Source organism: Dermacentor albipictus, chromosome 2 (genome assembly GCF_038994185.2).
Source record: "Dermacentor albipictus isolate Rhodes 1998 colony chromosome 2, USDA_Dalb.pri_finalv2, whole genome shotgun sequence".
Taxonomy (NCBI): domain Eukaryota; kingdom Metazoa; phylum Arthropoda; class Arachnida; order Ixodida; family Ixodidae; genus Dermacentor; species Dermacentor albipictus.
The window spans coordinates 159,230,141-159,246,299 of NC_091822.1; the positions used below are offsets into that span (position 1 = coordinate 159,230,141).

Sequence of the window (16,159 nt, forward strand, 5' to 3'; positions counted from 1 at the left end):
GTGTTTTCGCATTTCGCCCCCATCGAAATGCGGCGGCAAACACAGAAGACCCCCTTCTCTCAATGTACGGCGCTGCTCCGACAGGTGGCGCGCCACGCGCGCATTGGGGTTGTGCGGGGACAAGTGCGAGGCGCGTCGCGTCCCGGACTCCTCTCCCCTGACGACGTTTCTCCTTCCTCCCTCACGGGTTGCAGAATCAAGCGTCCTTCCATTCTTTAGATCACTATCTGTCTATCTCTCTGCCCGTGCCGATCACGACGTTTGGCTGGCATGCATCGTTTCCCCGGGGCTCCGAGACGCCGAGTTCTTTGGTTCGTTCCGCTTGCTCCTGAAGGCGAACGTTTCGTCGCTGCGCCGAACGCTCCGTTGCTCGACGCTCACCGCGTCCGATGCGGGGTGCCTCGTAAGTGATCGCTGCGCCGTAGCCCATTGTCTTACACCCCTTGGCGGGTCGACGGGAGCGCTGTCGCGTTCCACTCTTGAACGCGAAGCTTAAGCGTCCTCCAATTTTTTCAAAGTCATCAATTTAATTTTTTTGTAGGAATTTCTCTGAGAAATTTCACTTCAATATAAGCTTTTTGTGACACGTTTTTACTCTTTGCGCCGTCGGCAATTTCCGGTACCAACTTTCATTTATACGCCGAATACGCCGACAGATCATATTATAATTCTTACTATATTATATAATATTGCATATTGTAATGTTTTAGCATTAAAACAAATATTATCTGACGACGCTAGACAGGAAGGCAAAGAAAATTTAGCACCTTGCAAATGCGCAATATTATGCAACTCTAATCCAGCCGTTGAAAACATGTCAAGCTTATGACGTGGAAATCACGACCAGCTAGGCGACCCAAATCAAGGAAATTTGCCATTAGATTGCACATAAGGGGCAAGGTATCATCTTTCACTGGCTGCGAGGAGATTGTGACTACGCTGGTAGCCCCCTCACCGATGACTATGCTCGATGTGCCCACACTGGAGCTCTGACGCTCCTTTAGCTTTATCAGAAGTGGGCGCTGCAAGGGAGTGTCGTCGTCTCGCGTGTGACATCACGCAGAGTCATTGGAATATTCCGCAAAACTCCAACCGTCATGTGTATGCAGTCTGGACCCATTATTACAACAGCAGTCGCCAACAAAGCCTTCACGGCTTGAGGCAACACTTTTGTGTCGGCTGTGGGTTGGAGTTGCCTCAACAGACTGACACAGCTATCGCATTGGGATACCTCATTCACCCATGCATGTGCGCTAAATGCAGTTGTGAACATACTAGGGATCCTCTCCTGCGCCAGTGTTCCCGCTACGACAAACAGCGCCAGACTCTCCCGTGCGCCTTGAGTAGCCTGGATGATCGGCCTTTTGCATAAACGAGCGTCCTCGGAGCTTAGCTAGCCCCATAGCTCATCAGTCCAGAAAGCCGCACGAACTCTTCTGCAGTAAAGGAAGGCGTTGGATTGGAGTGCCCGACTCTAGATGGGCTGCACCTCGCATAGTGTGTGTGAACGTTCTGGACTAATGACTTCTCTATATTTTTCACTTCCGTGTTGCACATTCCCGCCACCACACGACAAGTTAAACAGGAATGAGGCTGTAACTTTATGCTTGCTCCAGACGCACAGCTACGACGTGGAAATTACCGCGGTCCTACATCACTTCTACCCAGGTATATATCGAACAGATGCCTGTAAAGCTTGCGGACAGCGAGCAACGCTGCGACATATGCTCTGGGAATGTGCCGGCAACCACGGTAATGGGACCACATCCGTTCGCGACGCGTCCGTAATCGCGGCCGTTACCACAGTACGGGAAGCCTCGAGCTCGCTTCTCCCCGACGCCGCCCCAGCTGCGGGGCCCGCCGGGGACCTTCTCCATCGGCGTCGCCGCCGCTGGGAGGCGGCTCTCAAAAGTTCAGAGTTGGCAGACCAACTCTGGGCCGTCCGGCAAGCCAAAGATGCCGCCCGAGTCCAAGGGTTTAGAGCTGCCACCTGAGGCCACCACAACGAAATTGCCGGCCATTCATTAATAAAGTTTATTCTCTCTCTCTCTCTCCGTGTTGCCCTCCCCACCTGTAGGATATAGAGCTAGCTGGACAAATTCTGTTACCCTTCCTGCCTTTTCTTTCCCTCTCTTTCTTGGCATTAAAAGAAAATAAGCAGAACCCACAGGCAATAATTGCCTAAGTCAAGCGGTATAGCTTCGTGCTGTAAATCTTCAGAGACATCCAGCTGTGTGTGAGGCGAGAGTACGTGTGACGGCAGCGACAAGACGAAAGCGGCGGAGACGACGTGACGACAGCGTCACGAAAGGAGCCAGACAAAGACGCCATGACGACAACGCAGTTTAACAACACCTGCATACGGGCAAGATGGTGCGCATTGCAGATCGACGGAAAAGAAGCCCCACTTGGCTGTTCGTGTGTGCATTCTGCGCATATTTTCCGTCGATATGCAACGCAGTTATCACGACAGAGTGATCACGATGAGTTGACAATGGGGTACGACGAGGGCGCGATTACCACGGAGCGACGACTATGAAATTACGACGACGCAGATGACGGCGTCGGATAAAACAACTGTGTGACGAAGGCGGCATTGTGGCAACGATATGACGACATCGGAATGCCTCCACGAGGCAAGGGGTGAAGGGGAAGTCACACGCAGTCCAGATAGTGGGACTACCGAGCGACTCTACTCCGAGCGACCGGGCAAAATGGGCGCGGGGGAGGTGAAGTGAATGAAAGCTATTGCTTTGAAGAGCATGCCTCGTAGCCTGTTCTGTGACAATAGCATGAAAGAGCCTCAAGAGGAAGCATTTGTTTAATGGCTCTAGTTTATACGTCAATAATGTATTTCGTACTGTTTAAAACGACCCTAAAGGATATTGACCAAAGTGGGAAGTACAAAATTCTACCGCCCCCACGACACTAACAGCGTCTCGGTAATAAGAGCATGATAGAAGCGTTGTGTGTAGAAAAAGATTTTATTTGAGGAAAAACCATAGAAAGATTGGGGAGGCGAAAAAAAAAATGTGAAGGGCACTTAGACATCCCGAGGTGGATGAACGCGAAAACATTGCGACCTCTTTCCGATGGCGACTCAGTTTACGCGACGTAATGGTATTGTCGTCACGTTGCCTGGTATCGTTTCTCGTATCAGGTGCCCCGGCCTGGTTCGCGTGCTTGCGTGGACGTCCAAAGAAGCCGGGCGCAGCTACTCACTCAGACGTCGAAGTCGAAGGCTCGTCAATCCGAGTGCACCACAGAACTCACCGAAATAACCTCACTGACTGGTAGTGGGCCAATGCTGCCAGCGCCTTTGCAGAGGGAGGGGCAGTTTGGGAACATTGGTATGATGAGCGGCATCGGAGCTGGCTGTGGAAGAAGACGACGACGAACGCGTGAGCAGTGGCACGAGCAAGTCTTTGTGAGCGCATGACAATTCGTACGATCTCCGGACACGCCGCCGGATTTTCCGCTTCATGAGCCGCATAACGATTTCGCATTAAATTTTATTCAACCGCAGGCACAAGTGCGATACACACTAGACACTGGCAATGCTGGACACTGGCAAGTTCGTTTGAATGAAAAGGTAAGAAGCACAGTAAAAAATAAAGACGTGGCATACGGTTGTGTTTGTGTCATGAAGTAATGCACCGGATTACGAAAAAGAAGCAGCGGGAAATTGCACGCCGAGAAGAACGACAAAGATACAGTGCGAAGCAACTTGAGAAAAAATATTGAATTGTCCAAGAATTTAGAAGAACGAAAAAAGATTGAGCCGTCGCGACGGCACATCACAGTCGCCGTAGGCGTCGGAGTCTCTATAACGAAATTATTTTCAAACAGCTCTCATAGCATCCACTCAACAATGGTTGCTTGTGTACTGTAGGATGCTCATATTCTGCGACATAAAGCTCACGGCACGGTGCGAAAACGTGCCCGCAGTGAAAGCGAAACATTGTGCGCCGACATGCATACAGACGCGCAGTCGGTCGCTGCAAATCCGTGCAATCGCTGCATTGAGGCTTCATTCTGTTATGCCCCATGTGGTTGTACATAAGAACATATTTCACATAGTTTGCCCTCAGCGTTTCCCTACTTTTCACGTGAGAGACTTGTTTGGGAGACTCCATCGCGGCGACCGCGCGCAGTGGCGTTCGCTGTACGCATTCGGTAAAGCGATAGCGTCTGTAAACGATTCTGTACTTTCAATTTGCCCAAGATTATTATTTCGGCACTAAAAAAAGAAACTGGCTGTGGCTTAGCTAAGGATAAGCCCAGGATGCGAAGCATACTAGCCTTTACTTTAACGCGACAGCGTTAAGGAGCTCGTGTCGCACAAAAGCCGGTGTCGTCGGCGTCGGCTCAGGCGTGCGACGCTTGCTCAGGCGCACATTTCGTTGTCGCGCCGAACGCTGCGTTGCTCGACGCTCACCGCGTCCGATGCGGCGCGCGTAGTCGCTGCGCCGTAGCAAAGCCACCTAGAAACAGTCTCTGTAGCACGCCGCAACCTTCGCTTCTCATTCCAACGAGCAGCTCTGTCGCCAGGAGGCATCTCACCGACGCCGCGAGCGACGGCGCGAGTTGGAGCCCCGTTTCTCCTCTGTCGTGATGTCACGGTGTCACGTGGTCAGCCTTGAAGGCGACGACGCGAGCGACGGCGCGAGTTGGAGCCCCGTTTCTCCTCTGTCGTGACGTCACGGTGTCACGTGGTATTGAAGGCGACACCACCGCGCCTGAGCAGCTGTGTTGAGCTCTAGTAATATGCTTCGCATAAAACTTCCCTCGCTTTGAGAGTACTTACAAAAATGTCCAGGAGGGCTGCCGCGTGGTGCTTTTAAGATGGGCCATAAGCCAAACCCGTGAGGAACGCGCCGCGTGATCCCTCATACTACGCAAGACGCATCCGACAGATGGCAAATCCGTGAGTCCTCGCCCTATAGAGATATAAAATTAGCGCAAATTAGCACGTCAACAAAACTATTACGGGCCCTAATTTGTGTGTGTGTGTGTGGGGGGGGGGGATAATTACTTTCGGAACCTCTGTCCAGTTCTCCCACCAAGTTCATTCTTGCTATCAAATTCCAATCTTTTGCACTGTAATAAATAAAATAAATAATAAGATTTCATGTGCGGCGAAAAACTACCGGTACGTTATTCACATTATAAATACCATCAACGCGTGAAAATGTTTCTCGTGGCCGCCAGAGCCCATGCATGAGCGACACACATTTGTAAATAGCACAGAGCAGAAGCGACCCAGTTGCTAGGCGTTGCTGGCACTTGGCTGGTGGAATCTTTCACGCGCCGGCCGAACAAAAGCATCCTGCAGGTACGTAAGTGAACCTATGAAACCACCTTCAAATACTTTCACGTGGTCAATACCTTAAAGTGCGGTAATTAGGCGCCTGTTACAGCACACCCAGTGCATGTGTCGGGCTTCACCAACACGAACTCTCAAGGTGCGGACGCTTTTCACCTTAAAGGGACCCTTAAATGATTTTGACGATTTTGTACAAACGAACTGAGTCGTTAGAGTAGGTCATTCTGTAATTGACGTATCTAAGTGCTCCGTTTAAAGCGTGTAATTTATCACGTTTTAAAAATGTACATCGCTGCCGATCGCAACACACTGCTCGGAGGAATTTTCAGCCGCCGCTACCCATATGACGTAAATCACCCATTTGACGGCAGTAGCGCAAGCTATCCGATTGGCTGCCCGAAATTTTTCGATAATTTTTCCAACTTTATCGTGAACAAATGATGTAATAGTTGGAATGTTAGTTAATTTGTTTCTACAAAAAGAAAGTAACAGAAAGAGAATGCACAAGAACAATTTCTCACTACACTTAGGCACTTCCGGAACACAGCAAGCGTCGTCTGCTTGTGTTACAACGTGCTCCATTTTGACGAGAGCTCCGCGGTCAGAATCGGTCTCGGTCTTTTCGCGAGCGCTATGATTCGACTTTGTTACGCTGTGGACTGCAAACGTAGCGAATGGCAATATCTCAAGATGTGACATCATGTCCCTCTGCAAAGCAGCAGACGGGCGCACTGGCTGCAGCGCATCGGACTGCGCCTATCCGATCGGCGCCAGGATTTGCGCGTTTGCGGCCGTCACTTTACACCGGAAGAATACTAACGCAATAGCGTTTCGCGAGACCGGTATTAGGGTAAACGCAAGCGCAAGGGGACAGGGCCTGGCCGTTTGACCGTGTCGTTTCACGGGATGAGCAGAAGCGCAAATGTGAATGGTCTGCACGGTGCAGCCACCTGGTGGCATAGAGCTCAACTACACACAGTGGCAGGAACGAAATGTATTCTTCTTTGCTGCTGGTGTAAATCTTGCGCAGGAGTGTAATCGTTAACACTTTGTTTTGTAAACGTTTAAGATGTTTTGCACTTGGTTAGAGCAACATTAAAGCTTTGTTTGGCTGGTTAAGCTCTGCGCCAACAGGTGGCTGGACCATGCAGACAGATCAGGCCGCTCACGTACGTGTACGTTAATGTTCCTTCATCAGCTTGAGTTTATGCCTCCAGCCATCCGTAGAAACACACAGCTTGCTTGTGGTTATCGGAATACCAGACATGTTCGGCGCTTCGAGAGAATGCTCGCAACGCAAGTTGCTTCGATAGGTCTCGCTTGGGGTCGTCAGCCAAGCAGCTGGCGGAGAATTTGGAGACGCTTCGTACGCCCGCTCCTTGAGAACCGGAAGTTGACGATACGACGTGCCATCACGACGCAGAGCCAGTGAAGGCGGAGCTTAGCCCCGATCCCTCGCCGAACGAGTTGAGGAGAAAATGCATGGCTATGGAGGAGGGTAGCTTGTAATCACCCGTAGCTCCCTTAAATGAGACGTTTCAAACAAATTGTGGTGAGAATGATTAACTGTAGCTGTACCCTACGCGTCTACAAAAGCTTTCCGAACCATATCAGGGGCCGTTTAAATAATGGGCGTCTTGCTATTCATTTGTACAATTACAGCACGCCATCATTAGTGCCAGTTACTGACTAACGAAGCGAAATCTCGCCTCAAAACCAGCTCCGCAAGCCTCGAACGACGTTTTCCGCGGATTTCCTTAGGTGGCGCGTTAGCCATCGTCCGCTACGGTAAGGTCGACATAGGCGGCGCCACTGTCGAGGCCGCGCCGAGCGGCAGAGTGGAACGGAGGAGGACAAAAGTGGTAGGGCTACTTTTGCAATATTGAGGGGTTTTAAATCCACTACGAACGCAGCGCCACCACAGTATTTTTCGTCGTCGGGCGCCTCTCTGCAAAGCATGCGCTGCTCCGGCCGGTCGTCCAACTCAATCGTACTCCAGCATATGCTCTAGGCACTGGGAGAAGAAGAAGAAGACCGCGTGTGAAGGACGAACTCCGAATGAGCTCCGGCTCTTGGAACACCTCACAGCTGATCTTTTGTTTCTACAACGTGCTTACCACCACCAGTCGACGGCTCTTAACGGGTGAAATCTTTTGAGACCAAGATCTGCCAGATCCGGTGAGACCTCGGCCCTTGGACATTTCGAGGCGAGCAGGCCGCAGCGCTAGGCCTAACGTTGGCGCCGCGATTACGGCGCGACAGCATCGCGTGCCGCACATGCCCACTGCACTGCTACCGTGACGATGGCTGCCCGAGACCCCCTGCCTGCTGCAGCATTGGATGAAACCACAACAGCCGCCGCTATGGATCAAGAACCGACTCAAGACAACGAAGACGGGACTTGGTTTCTCGTGGCCCGCAAGCGCAAGAAACAGGTCCAAGCTACGTCGAGCTTACCACCCAACACCGAACCCGCACAGCAGGACCACCTACATCTGACATTGCGCAATAAGAGCTCGCAGCTGCCCCCGCTACCGATCGACGACTTGAAAGTGATCTTCCGACCGAGAGATGGACTGAATCTCGGTGAGTGGCCGCAGCACTCTATAGCCAGAGCTATAGGCACAGCGGCTCAATTAAACGAGAGCACGCTCCACCAGCTAACCATCCGCATACGCCGAGAGCAGAACGTCGCAGTGGTCAGCACACCGGACGAAGAACTAGCGGCAAGACTGCAGCTGATCAAGTCTATATGCCTGGAAAATAAGCAGTACGAGGTTCAGGCCTATGTGGCTGCTCCGGATGCTTCCTGCAAAGGAGTCATCTCCGGCATCGAAAAGAACACAACCCCGACAACGCTGATGACAAATATCCGATCACCGATGGCTCAGGTCCTGCATGCAAGAATGATGGGAAATTCAGCCACGGCCATCATCACGTTCTCTGGCATTCGGGTTCCCCGGTACATCTACTATTACGGAGCAGAATACCGGTGCTACATTCATAAACCCCGACAGCAGCTGTGCACCGTGTGCCTCTCCACGGGTCATCGAGCAGATGTTTGCCCAACCCCGGATAAACCCCGGTGTGCTGCGTGCGGAACTTCCAACCCTTCCGAAGGACATGATTGCACGCTGAAATGTTTTCATTGTGGTGGTGAACACCCCGCCACTGACTCTCGATGTCCTGTAAGGCAACGCAAACCCTTTAACAAAAGCCACGTGTTCCGAGAGCAGCAGAAAATGGCGGAGCAACAACTCCAGCAAGACAAGAAGTCTAGCAAGGTAACGACATTCAACGGTGCGGCACCTGCGACTACTGATGCAACACGTGGTCGTCCTCGCTACCGATCCCGGGGACACAGCCAGTCCCAAAGTCGCAGTAGGTCCAGGGTCCGCATGCCGTCCAAGGACCAGAAACAACCACGCGGTCGAAGCCGATCTGGGAGCCGCAGCCTGACGCAGCAGAAACAGCCACCGAAGGAACCTCAGGCCGCGTGGGCGAAAACGCCCGACCATCTCCCCAGGAAGGCGACAGCGGTGAGTTGGTCAGCGCAGTTTCCCCCTCTTTCCTCCACCCTTCCTTCACCTCCGTCCGCACAGCAAACGAACAAACAAAACAAACTGTCTCCCACAGCGACGCTTTCACTCACCCAGACACACACACTCGCACCTGAGAAACTTCCTCACAATTCCTGCACCAAACAAGAAGTGTGCGAAATGATAGAGGAAATGGCAACTGTTTTAAGAGCGGAGATGCAAAAAATGAAGGAAGAGATCATGGCTGATGTCAAGCACATGCTACAGCAGGTCATACAACAAGCCATGACTGACATGAAACAATTCATCAGTGCAACTTTTAGCTCAACTTTCAACCAGCAAAACGACTCACTTCCACATGACACTAACGCCACTAGGGAACCAAGAAGGTCGCACCCTTATACCCGTCCGGCTCGTACAACACCTGCCCTCACCAGCGAGGCGGTATCAACCAATCATGGCCAGCAAACGTAAGAGGCGCACTACCACCACCTTCCGGGTGTGGCAATGGAATTGCAGAGGGTACCGAAGGAAGAAGGGTTCCCTCACACAGTTCCTAGCCACACGTCCTCACCCACCAGACGTTATAGCACTTCAAGAAGTACATTGCACTCCCACACTCACTGGATACAATACATACACCGACAAGCATGACACCACCAAACAACCACTAGCTGCCACCCTTGTGTCCAAACAAATCACAGTGATCGAGCACACGCTCGACAGCTCCCACATCCCGCATGTGCTCTTAGAAATTGTACCTAGGAATCGATATGATACCAGCTTGTTTTTGCTTAATATCTACAGTGCACCCAAATCGCGACGAGACGACTTCGGACAGCTTTTTTCGGCCGCCAGTAAACAAGCGAAAAAATTGATTATTTTGGGAGATTTCAATGCGTCCCACCCAGCCTGGGGGTACCAAACAGAAACTCCAAAAGGCCGCCGTCTAGCACACGCCATGAACCTTCATCAATTCACTCTGCTGACAGAACCTGACAAACCAACCAGAATGGGTAACAGTGTAAGCAGGGATACCTGCCCTGACCTAACTATGGTCAAGGGGTTGACTAAATGCTCCTGGAACAACCTAATGGAGAATCTGGGCAGTGACCACAGCATTCTAGCCACAGACGTCCAACTGGCGGCCACACGCACCCCAGAACGTTCAATTAAAATAACGAACTGGGACACTTTCCGGCGCAACAGAACCAAATCTGAACAACACGACCCGCCATCTCTACGCGAGTGGACACAACAGGTACAAGCAGATTTTAAAGCCGCCACTAAGCAAATTACTGCAACAACGGAGACACCCGATGTGGACAGACATCTGCTCCATCTCTGGGATGCTCGAAGAGGCCTGACGAAACGATGGAAGAGGCAGAGGCACAACCGTAGGCTGAAACAAAGAATCGCCCGAATCACCGCAGAAGCTGAAGAATACGCCACCAGCCTCACTAATAGCAATTGGCACAACCTCTGCGACCGCCTTAATGGCACACTAAGTAGTTCAAAAACGTGGTCTCTCCTCAGAGCACTACTCGACCCAACGCACACAAAAACGCACACAACGAACACAGTCCGCACTATCATCCACAAAGAACAAATGAATGATGACGCGCTCCTCCGAACACTGCAACAAAGATACATTGCTACAGGCCACCGACCGGAGTACAAAGAGTATCCACACGAGGAAGAAACACAATTGGACGGCAACATTACAGAGACAGAAGTGAGGGCAGCCCTACACGGCATAAGACGAAACACGGCGCCCGGAGCAGACGGCATTCACTATGCACTGCTACGCAACCTCGACGACCAGTCCATACGGCAACTCACTGCATACTACAACGACAATTGGCAAAACGGAACGCTTCCACAGGAATGGCGACACGCCGATATCACCTTAATTCCGAAACCCGGGAAACCACTGTCCCTCCAAAATCTCAGACCCATTTCCTTGACTTCGTGTATTGGCAAACTCTTCGAGCACGTAGTGCTAAATCGCCTCCAGCCTCACCTCGAAGCGAACCAATTCTTTCCCAATACCTTATTCGGCTATCGACCAGGTCTGTCTGCGCAGGACATACTCCTACAACTTAAGGAGGATGTTGTGGATGGTCCAAGTAAAGCTCAAACAAGAGCCATTCTGGCGTTGGACCTCAAAGGAGCCTTCGATAACGTCTCACATGACCTCATTCTAAACAACCTTGCATCCTCCCGATGCGGAAAGCGCATCTATGATTATGTCCGAGCCTTTTTATCTGACCGAACAGCCACCATCGGCCTAGGTGATATTCGGTCGGACATCATAAAACTTTCCGGCAGAGGGACTCCCCAGGGTTCGGTTCTCTCACCCACCCTGTTCAATGTGGCGATGGCAAAGCTACCACCGCTCCTCAACAAACTTCCGAACGTGCAGCACGCCCTTTACGCCGATGATATTACAATCTGGGTGACCACAGGGTCAGACGGCGCCATTCAAGATGCACTACAGGAAGCCGTAAATATAGTTCAGGATTATGCAACAGCCGGAGGACTCATATGCGCAGCTGAGAAGTCGGAGCTCCTGTTTGTACTGAAAAAACGGAACAAGGCCGATATTCCACCAGCCATCACATTGCATCTCAATGGCAACGTTATTCCAAGGGTAGACAGGCTACGTGTGCTAGGACTTCACATACAACAGAACGGGAAGGCCACACATACCCTACACGTGCTCCGCCAACAAGTTACCCAAATAACGCACATGATAAAACGCATTACAAACCGCCGACAAGGTCTGAAAGAAAAAGACGTACTCCGAATCATGCAAGCCCTCATAATTAGCCGATTAACCTACCACCTCCCCTATCATAATCTGACTCAGACTGAGATGCACCAGATGGACACCCTCCTCCGTACGGCACTAAAGGCAGCGCTGGGACTACCCCAACATGCGTCTACGCAGCTCCTACTACGGCTGGCGGTGCACAACACCATCCGCGAACTAGTTGAAGGTCATCTTAACAGCCAATTGCAACGTCTGCAACGAACAATGCAAGGTTGCCACATTCTATCCCGGCTAGGATACCAAATACCAAGAACACCACAACAGGAAAACCGCACACTTCTTCCGCTTAGCATTCGCAACAAAATTCACGTGGCCCCAATTCCCCGGAATATGCACCCTGACCGTCATAAAGGTCGACGAAAGGCAAGAGCACAAGCCCTGGCGCGCCTATTTGGCGATGACAAATCAAACACTTCAGTCCTATACACCGACGTGGCCCGCTATCCACAGAAACGCGCCCTATGTCTGGTCGTACTAGATAGTGCAGACATTCTGAGAGCTTCGGCCACGCTCAACACTGTGGACAGTGGCACGGCGGAAGAGGCTGCTATTGCCCTAGCCATCGTACACGCTTCAACCATGCCGGCGCCGGATGGACCTATCACAGTGGTCACAGATTCTCAGACCGCCTGCAGGACTTTGGCACAAGGGAAGGTGACACCCTACACACACCGCATCCTTACATCATTACACCCCACAGCGTTACACAGGGTGCGTATCGTCTGGACACCTGGACACGCCTCTCTCCATGGTAATGAACGCGCTAATGCGGTAGCCCGAGAGCTCGCTAACCGGGCGCCATTGGAAGAGCTGTCCAACCCAGACGACGCACCGACAGAACCAATGACCTACACTGAAACTCTACAATATTACAGAGACACCAGGAGACACTTCACCACATAATTCCCTTAATCGAGAAGATGCCGTCGCGTGGCGACAACTTCAAACTAATTCATTTCCCTGCCTCTTTTATCTTCACCTCTTCCACCCCACACACTATCCCTAATACTGTCCCTATTGTGGAGCAAAACCCACAGTATATCATTGCACCTGGGAATGCCCACACCCTCCGGGCTACTCCCCTATTCCTTCACCTTCCCCTTCCTCCTGGGAGACTGCGCTTACCAGCTCAGACCCGCAAGAGCAGCGACGGCTGATCCGGCGGGCACGCGGAGTGGCGCGAGCCAATGGGGCCCTGAAATAAGGGCTCCACCCTGCGAGGAAGTCGCCCAAACTGATGCTAAATAAATGTTTTCTCTCTCTCTCTCTCTCTCTAGGCACTACGCTCGTGTCACCCCTACGTCATGCTCTCCTCCTCCACTTTCCGCCTCATGCTTTCACTGTAACCTCCTCCAACGCTTTCCTTCTCGCGATCTCTTCGCTATTGCCGCCTCCTATCCCCCGCTGCGCTCAGCATTCGCTCTTTCATTTTTCGCTTGGTTAATTGGGACGCCAAGGCACGCCGATGCTCAGCCCAGGAACGGGCACCTAATAGCTGCGCCAGAAAAACAATTACGCCGATCACATACGCTGTGGGAACACCTTTGCAGGTAGCTGGTTATCCAGCTCTATTTGGGTTTATTCGAAGAGTTACCAGATGGAATATCGGGATTGTGTAAAACAAGCACCCATATTTTACGCGAGCCTGTGTTGACGACGGAAGTTTTTTTTTTTTTTGTTGGAATCCAGAAAGAAACGGTGCCACCTGCGCCGAACCTGAAAGAACTACTATATCTCGGACCTTCTTCGTAGCGTTCTGCTAGGAGGAAAGGACTGGGGAATGAGGGGTGCCGATCCCGAGGGCGGGGGTGCGGTTTAACACACCGTCCCAAAGCGTTAGCCGCCACGAGGCGATAATAGGGCAAACTGACACGCTCCCGCTCGTGAGGTAAAGAAGAAAGTAAAGAATTCTGGTCGCTGAATGGAAGCTAGCGCGCACGCAAGTGCTCTAGCTCCTGCTATGTGTGATGTGTACACACGCGACGGTCGTGTCAAGGAGGTATACTACAGTCGAACGCCTTCATAAACGGAGTGCTTGGGGCCTCCGAAATCTTTCGCTGTACAGGTCATTTCATCTCAGAGGCGTTCGTTGGGGTAGAGATGCTGGACTGTGTAGTTGGTGTCGGCGTGAAAGAAGCGTACGTACGATTTGAACATCGGGTAGTCCCTTAGGACCAAATAGTTTCCTGTCTGTCTGTACCTACGGAGCCGGGGGTTCGATCACGGAACAAGGGAAGACAGCGTGGCACCGTCATTGGAGCCGAAAAGCATACGCGCAAGAATATATGTTCTTGCTTATGACCACCGTAGCTACTCTGGCCATCTTTGTAGGCTTCTCACACATACTTCGTCAATATCTGCCTAACGAGAAAATCTTAACAAGCTTCCTGAGCCGCTCCGTTAGCAACGAAAGCCTCTTATCTAAATATCTCCCATTCAAAGTCCTTAAAGAGCGAGAACGCGATGTTGATGGGCATATTTGGCGAGAACGCCCTCTTTCAGAGCCGAAGAATATTCACCGACGATTACGATGCTCCCTAATGCGAAATTTGAGAGCAGCTCTATACGTATTTTCATTTAGCGATGTATTGGCTGGCGCAAACAATCTATTTCGTGCGGCACGTTGCAAACGGTGCGAAGCGTGTCATGACTGCCTCGCTAATCAACAGATTCCGAAAGAGAGATAAAACTTTATTATGTCCTTGATGGGGTCCAGGGGTGGCGGGGGTCGCGAGACTAACTCCCAGTCTCCCCCCCCCCCCTTCTTCAGACGGTAGCCAGTCCTTGCTTTCTGGCGGTGTCTTTGGCCATCCGGATGGCCCAGAGCTGCTTCTCTGCATGGGTCCAAGCTGAGCAAAATGTCTCCCACTGCTCGGCCGTAGTTATGATGCGTGTAGTGTTAGTGCAGTGGGTGTTGGTGGATGAGGCTTTGGGGCATTGCCAGATAATGTGATCGATGTCAGCGCGGGCCTCGCACGCCTTGCAAAGTGGTAAATGCGGTTGTATAGTGGTAAATGCAGGGTAAATGCGGTTGTAAAGCACCGGGTTCGGGAAAGTTCGCGTCTGAAGTAGCCGCCAAGTGGTGGATTGAGATGTATTCAGTGTTTTGTGTGCTGAGTGGTAGCGTAACCGCTCTCCGCGGTAGTGGAGGAGGAGTTCTCTGAAAGTGACCCTTGGGTCCCGCACGTGACCGCGATGCAGAACAGAAGATTCAGGAGAAGGATGACGCGCCCGGTGTACGAGAGCTCGGGCGACACCGTGGGCGGCTCCGTTTCTAGCCAGACCCGAGTGACCAGGAGCCCAGATGATCTGGGCGCGGCGTTGCCTTGAGGGAGGAGTGCCACAGAGCATCTTCTACGCTTGGGGCGCTATCAGTACTCTCGTGTTGTTGCGGATGGCCCTTTTTGAATCGCAGATGATGTAGTGTGCATTGGTAGCCGCGTAGGCCAAAGCGATGGCAGTTTCTTCTCCTTCTTCGGGTTGCGTGGTGAGCATTGATGCGGCCGCAGCCAGGCGGTACTGCGAGCCCACAACTGCGACGACCGCAACGGCGTTTTGGTTGGGGTATTCCGCTGTATCCACGTGGGCTACGTCAGCGGCTTGGTCGTAGCGCTTTTGTATTTCCTTAGCTCTTTCTGGACGTCGCTCCAGATTGTGTTCATGGTGCATATTGCGAAGTATGGGCGGGATAACTAGCTAAGCGCTAATCTTTGGAGGGATGGGTACTATTGGTCCGAATTGGGTAGTGTAGGTTATGCCTAGGGTACCTGGAATGTGCCCGCACGTGGTGGAATTGGCAAGTCGTTCGTATTGGCTAATGCGCTGCGCTTCAATGGTGTTCTGAAGGCCGAGGGCGTCCAGTTTCTCGTTAGAGGTGGAGTTGGGAAGATGTAGGGCTTGTTTATAGGCCCTATTGCTCATAGTATTGAGTTTCAGCTCGTCATTTGCATTGAGGCTAAGGTACGAGGCGACATAGGTGATCCTGCGCAGGGCGTAGGTGGTTACCAGGCGTATAAGGTTGTTTTCTTTCATGCCGTGATGTCGCTTTGCGATGCGTGCAATGAGGCGGTTGGTTTGGTGTACATGAGTATCTCCGTATTTCTGCCATTTTGTTGGATGCATAAGCCAAGGATACGGATGCTAGGTACAGTAGGTATGTGCTGCTGATGCACGTGGAGTTCCATCTCGGGAGGGGGGGGGGAGGGTCTGGACATTTGTACAGAAGGAACTCCGATTTCTGTGGGGAGCACTGCAGGCCGCGTGGTTATACGTATGCAACAACCTCGTTCATGGCTTGCTGCAGCGTGTCTTGGATGTCCCCGTCGCTGCCCCCGGTGACCCAAAGGGTGATCTCGTCTGCGTAGAGGCTATGCTTGAGGTTGGGGATGTTAGCTAATGCAGGCGGTAGTCCGAGAGATCGCGAGAAGCAGTGCGTGAGACAGCGCGTGTGTGAATCGT

General features: G+C 51.9%; 1 protein-coding gene across 1 annotated transcript; it reads left to right on the top strand.

The window, feature by feature from the left end:
• The first annotated feature begins 7,629 nt into the window (after nucleotides 1–7,629).
• LOC139055789 (probable splicing factor, arginine/serine-rich 1) lies at nucleotides 7,630–15,031 on the top strand. Its single transcript, XM_070533335.1, has 3 exons — nucleotides 7,630–7,912; nucleotides 8,558–8,865; nucleotides 14,903–15,031. Exons 1-3 carry the CDS (start codon nucleotides 7,630–7,632, stop codon nucleotides 15,029–15,031), a joined length of 720 nt encoding a protein of 239 aa, XP_070389436.1.
• The last annotated feature ends 1,128 nt before the right edge of the window (nucleotides 15,032–16,159 follow it).

Excerpts from the sequence above, each read along its gene's own strand:
- LOC139055789 (XM_070533335.1), top strand. The coding sequence starts at position 7,630 with ATGGCTGCCCGAGACCCCCTGCCTGCTGCAGCATTGGATGAAACCACA. Across the intron at positions 7,913-8,557 it reads GAGAGATGGACTGAATCTCG|AGCAGCAGAAAATGGCGGAG; the intron begins GTGAGTGGCCGC and ends ACGTGTTCCGAG. Across the intron at positions 8,866-14,902 it reads TCCCCAGGAAGGCGACAGCG|AACAGAAGATTCAGGAGAAG; the intron begins GTGAGTTGGTCA and ends ACCGCGATGCAG.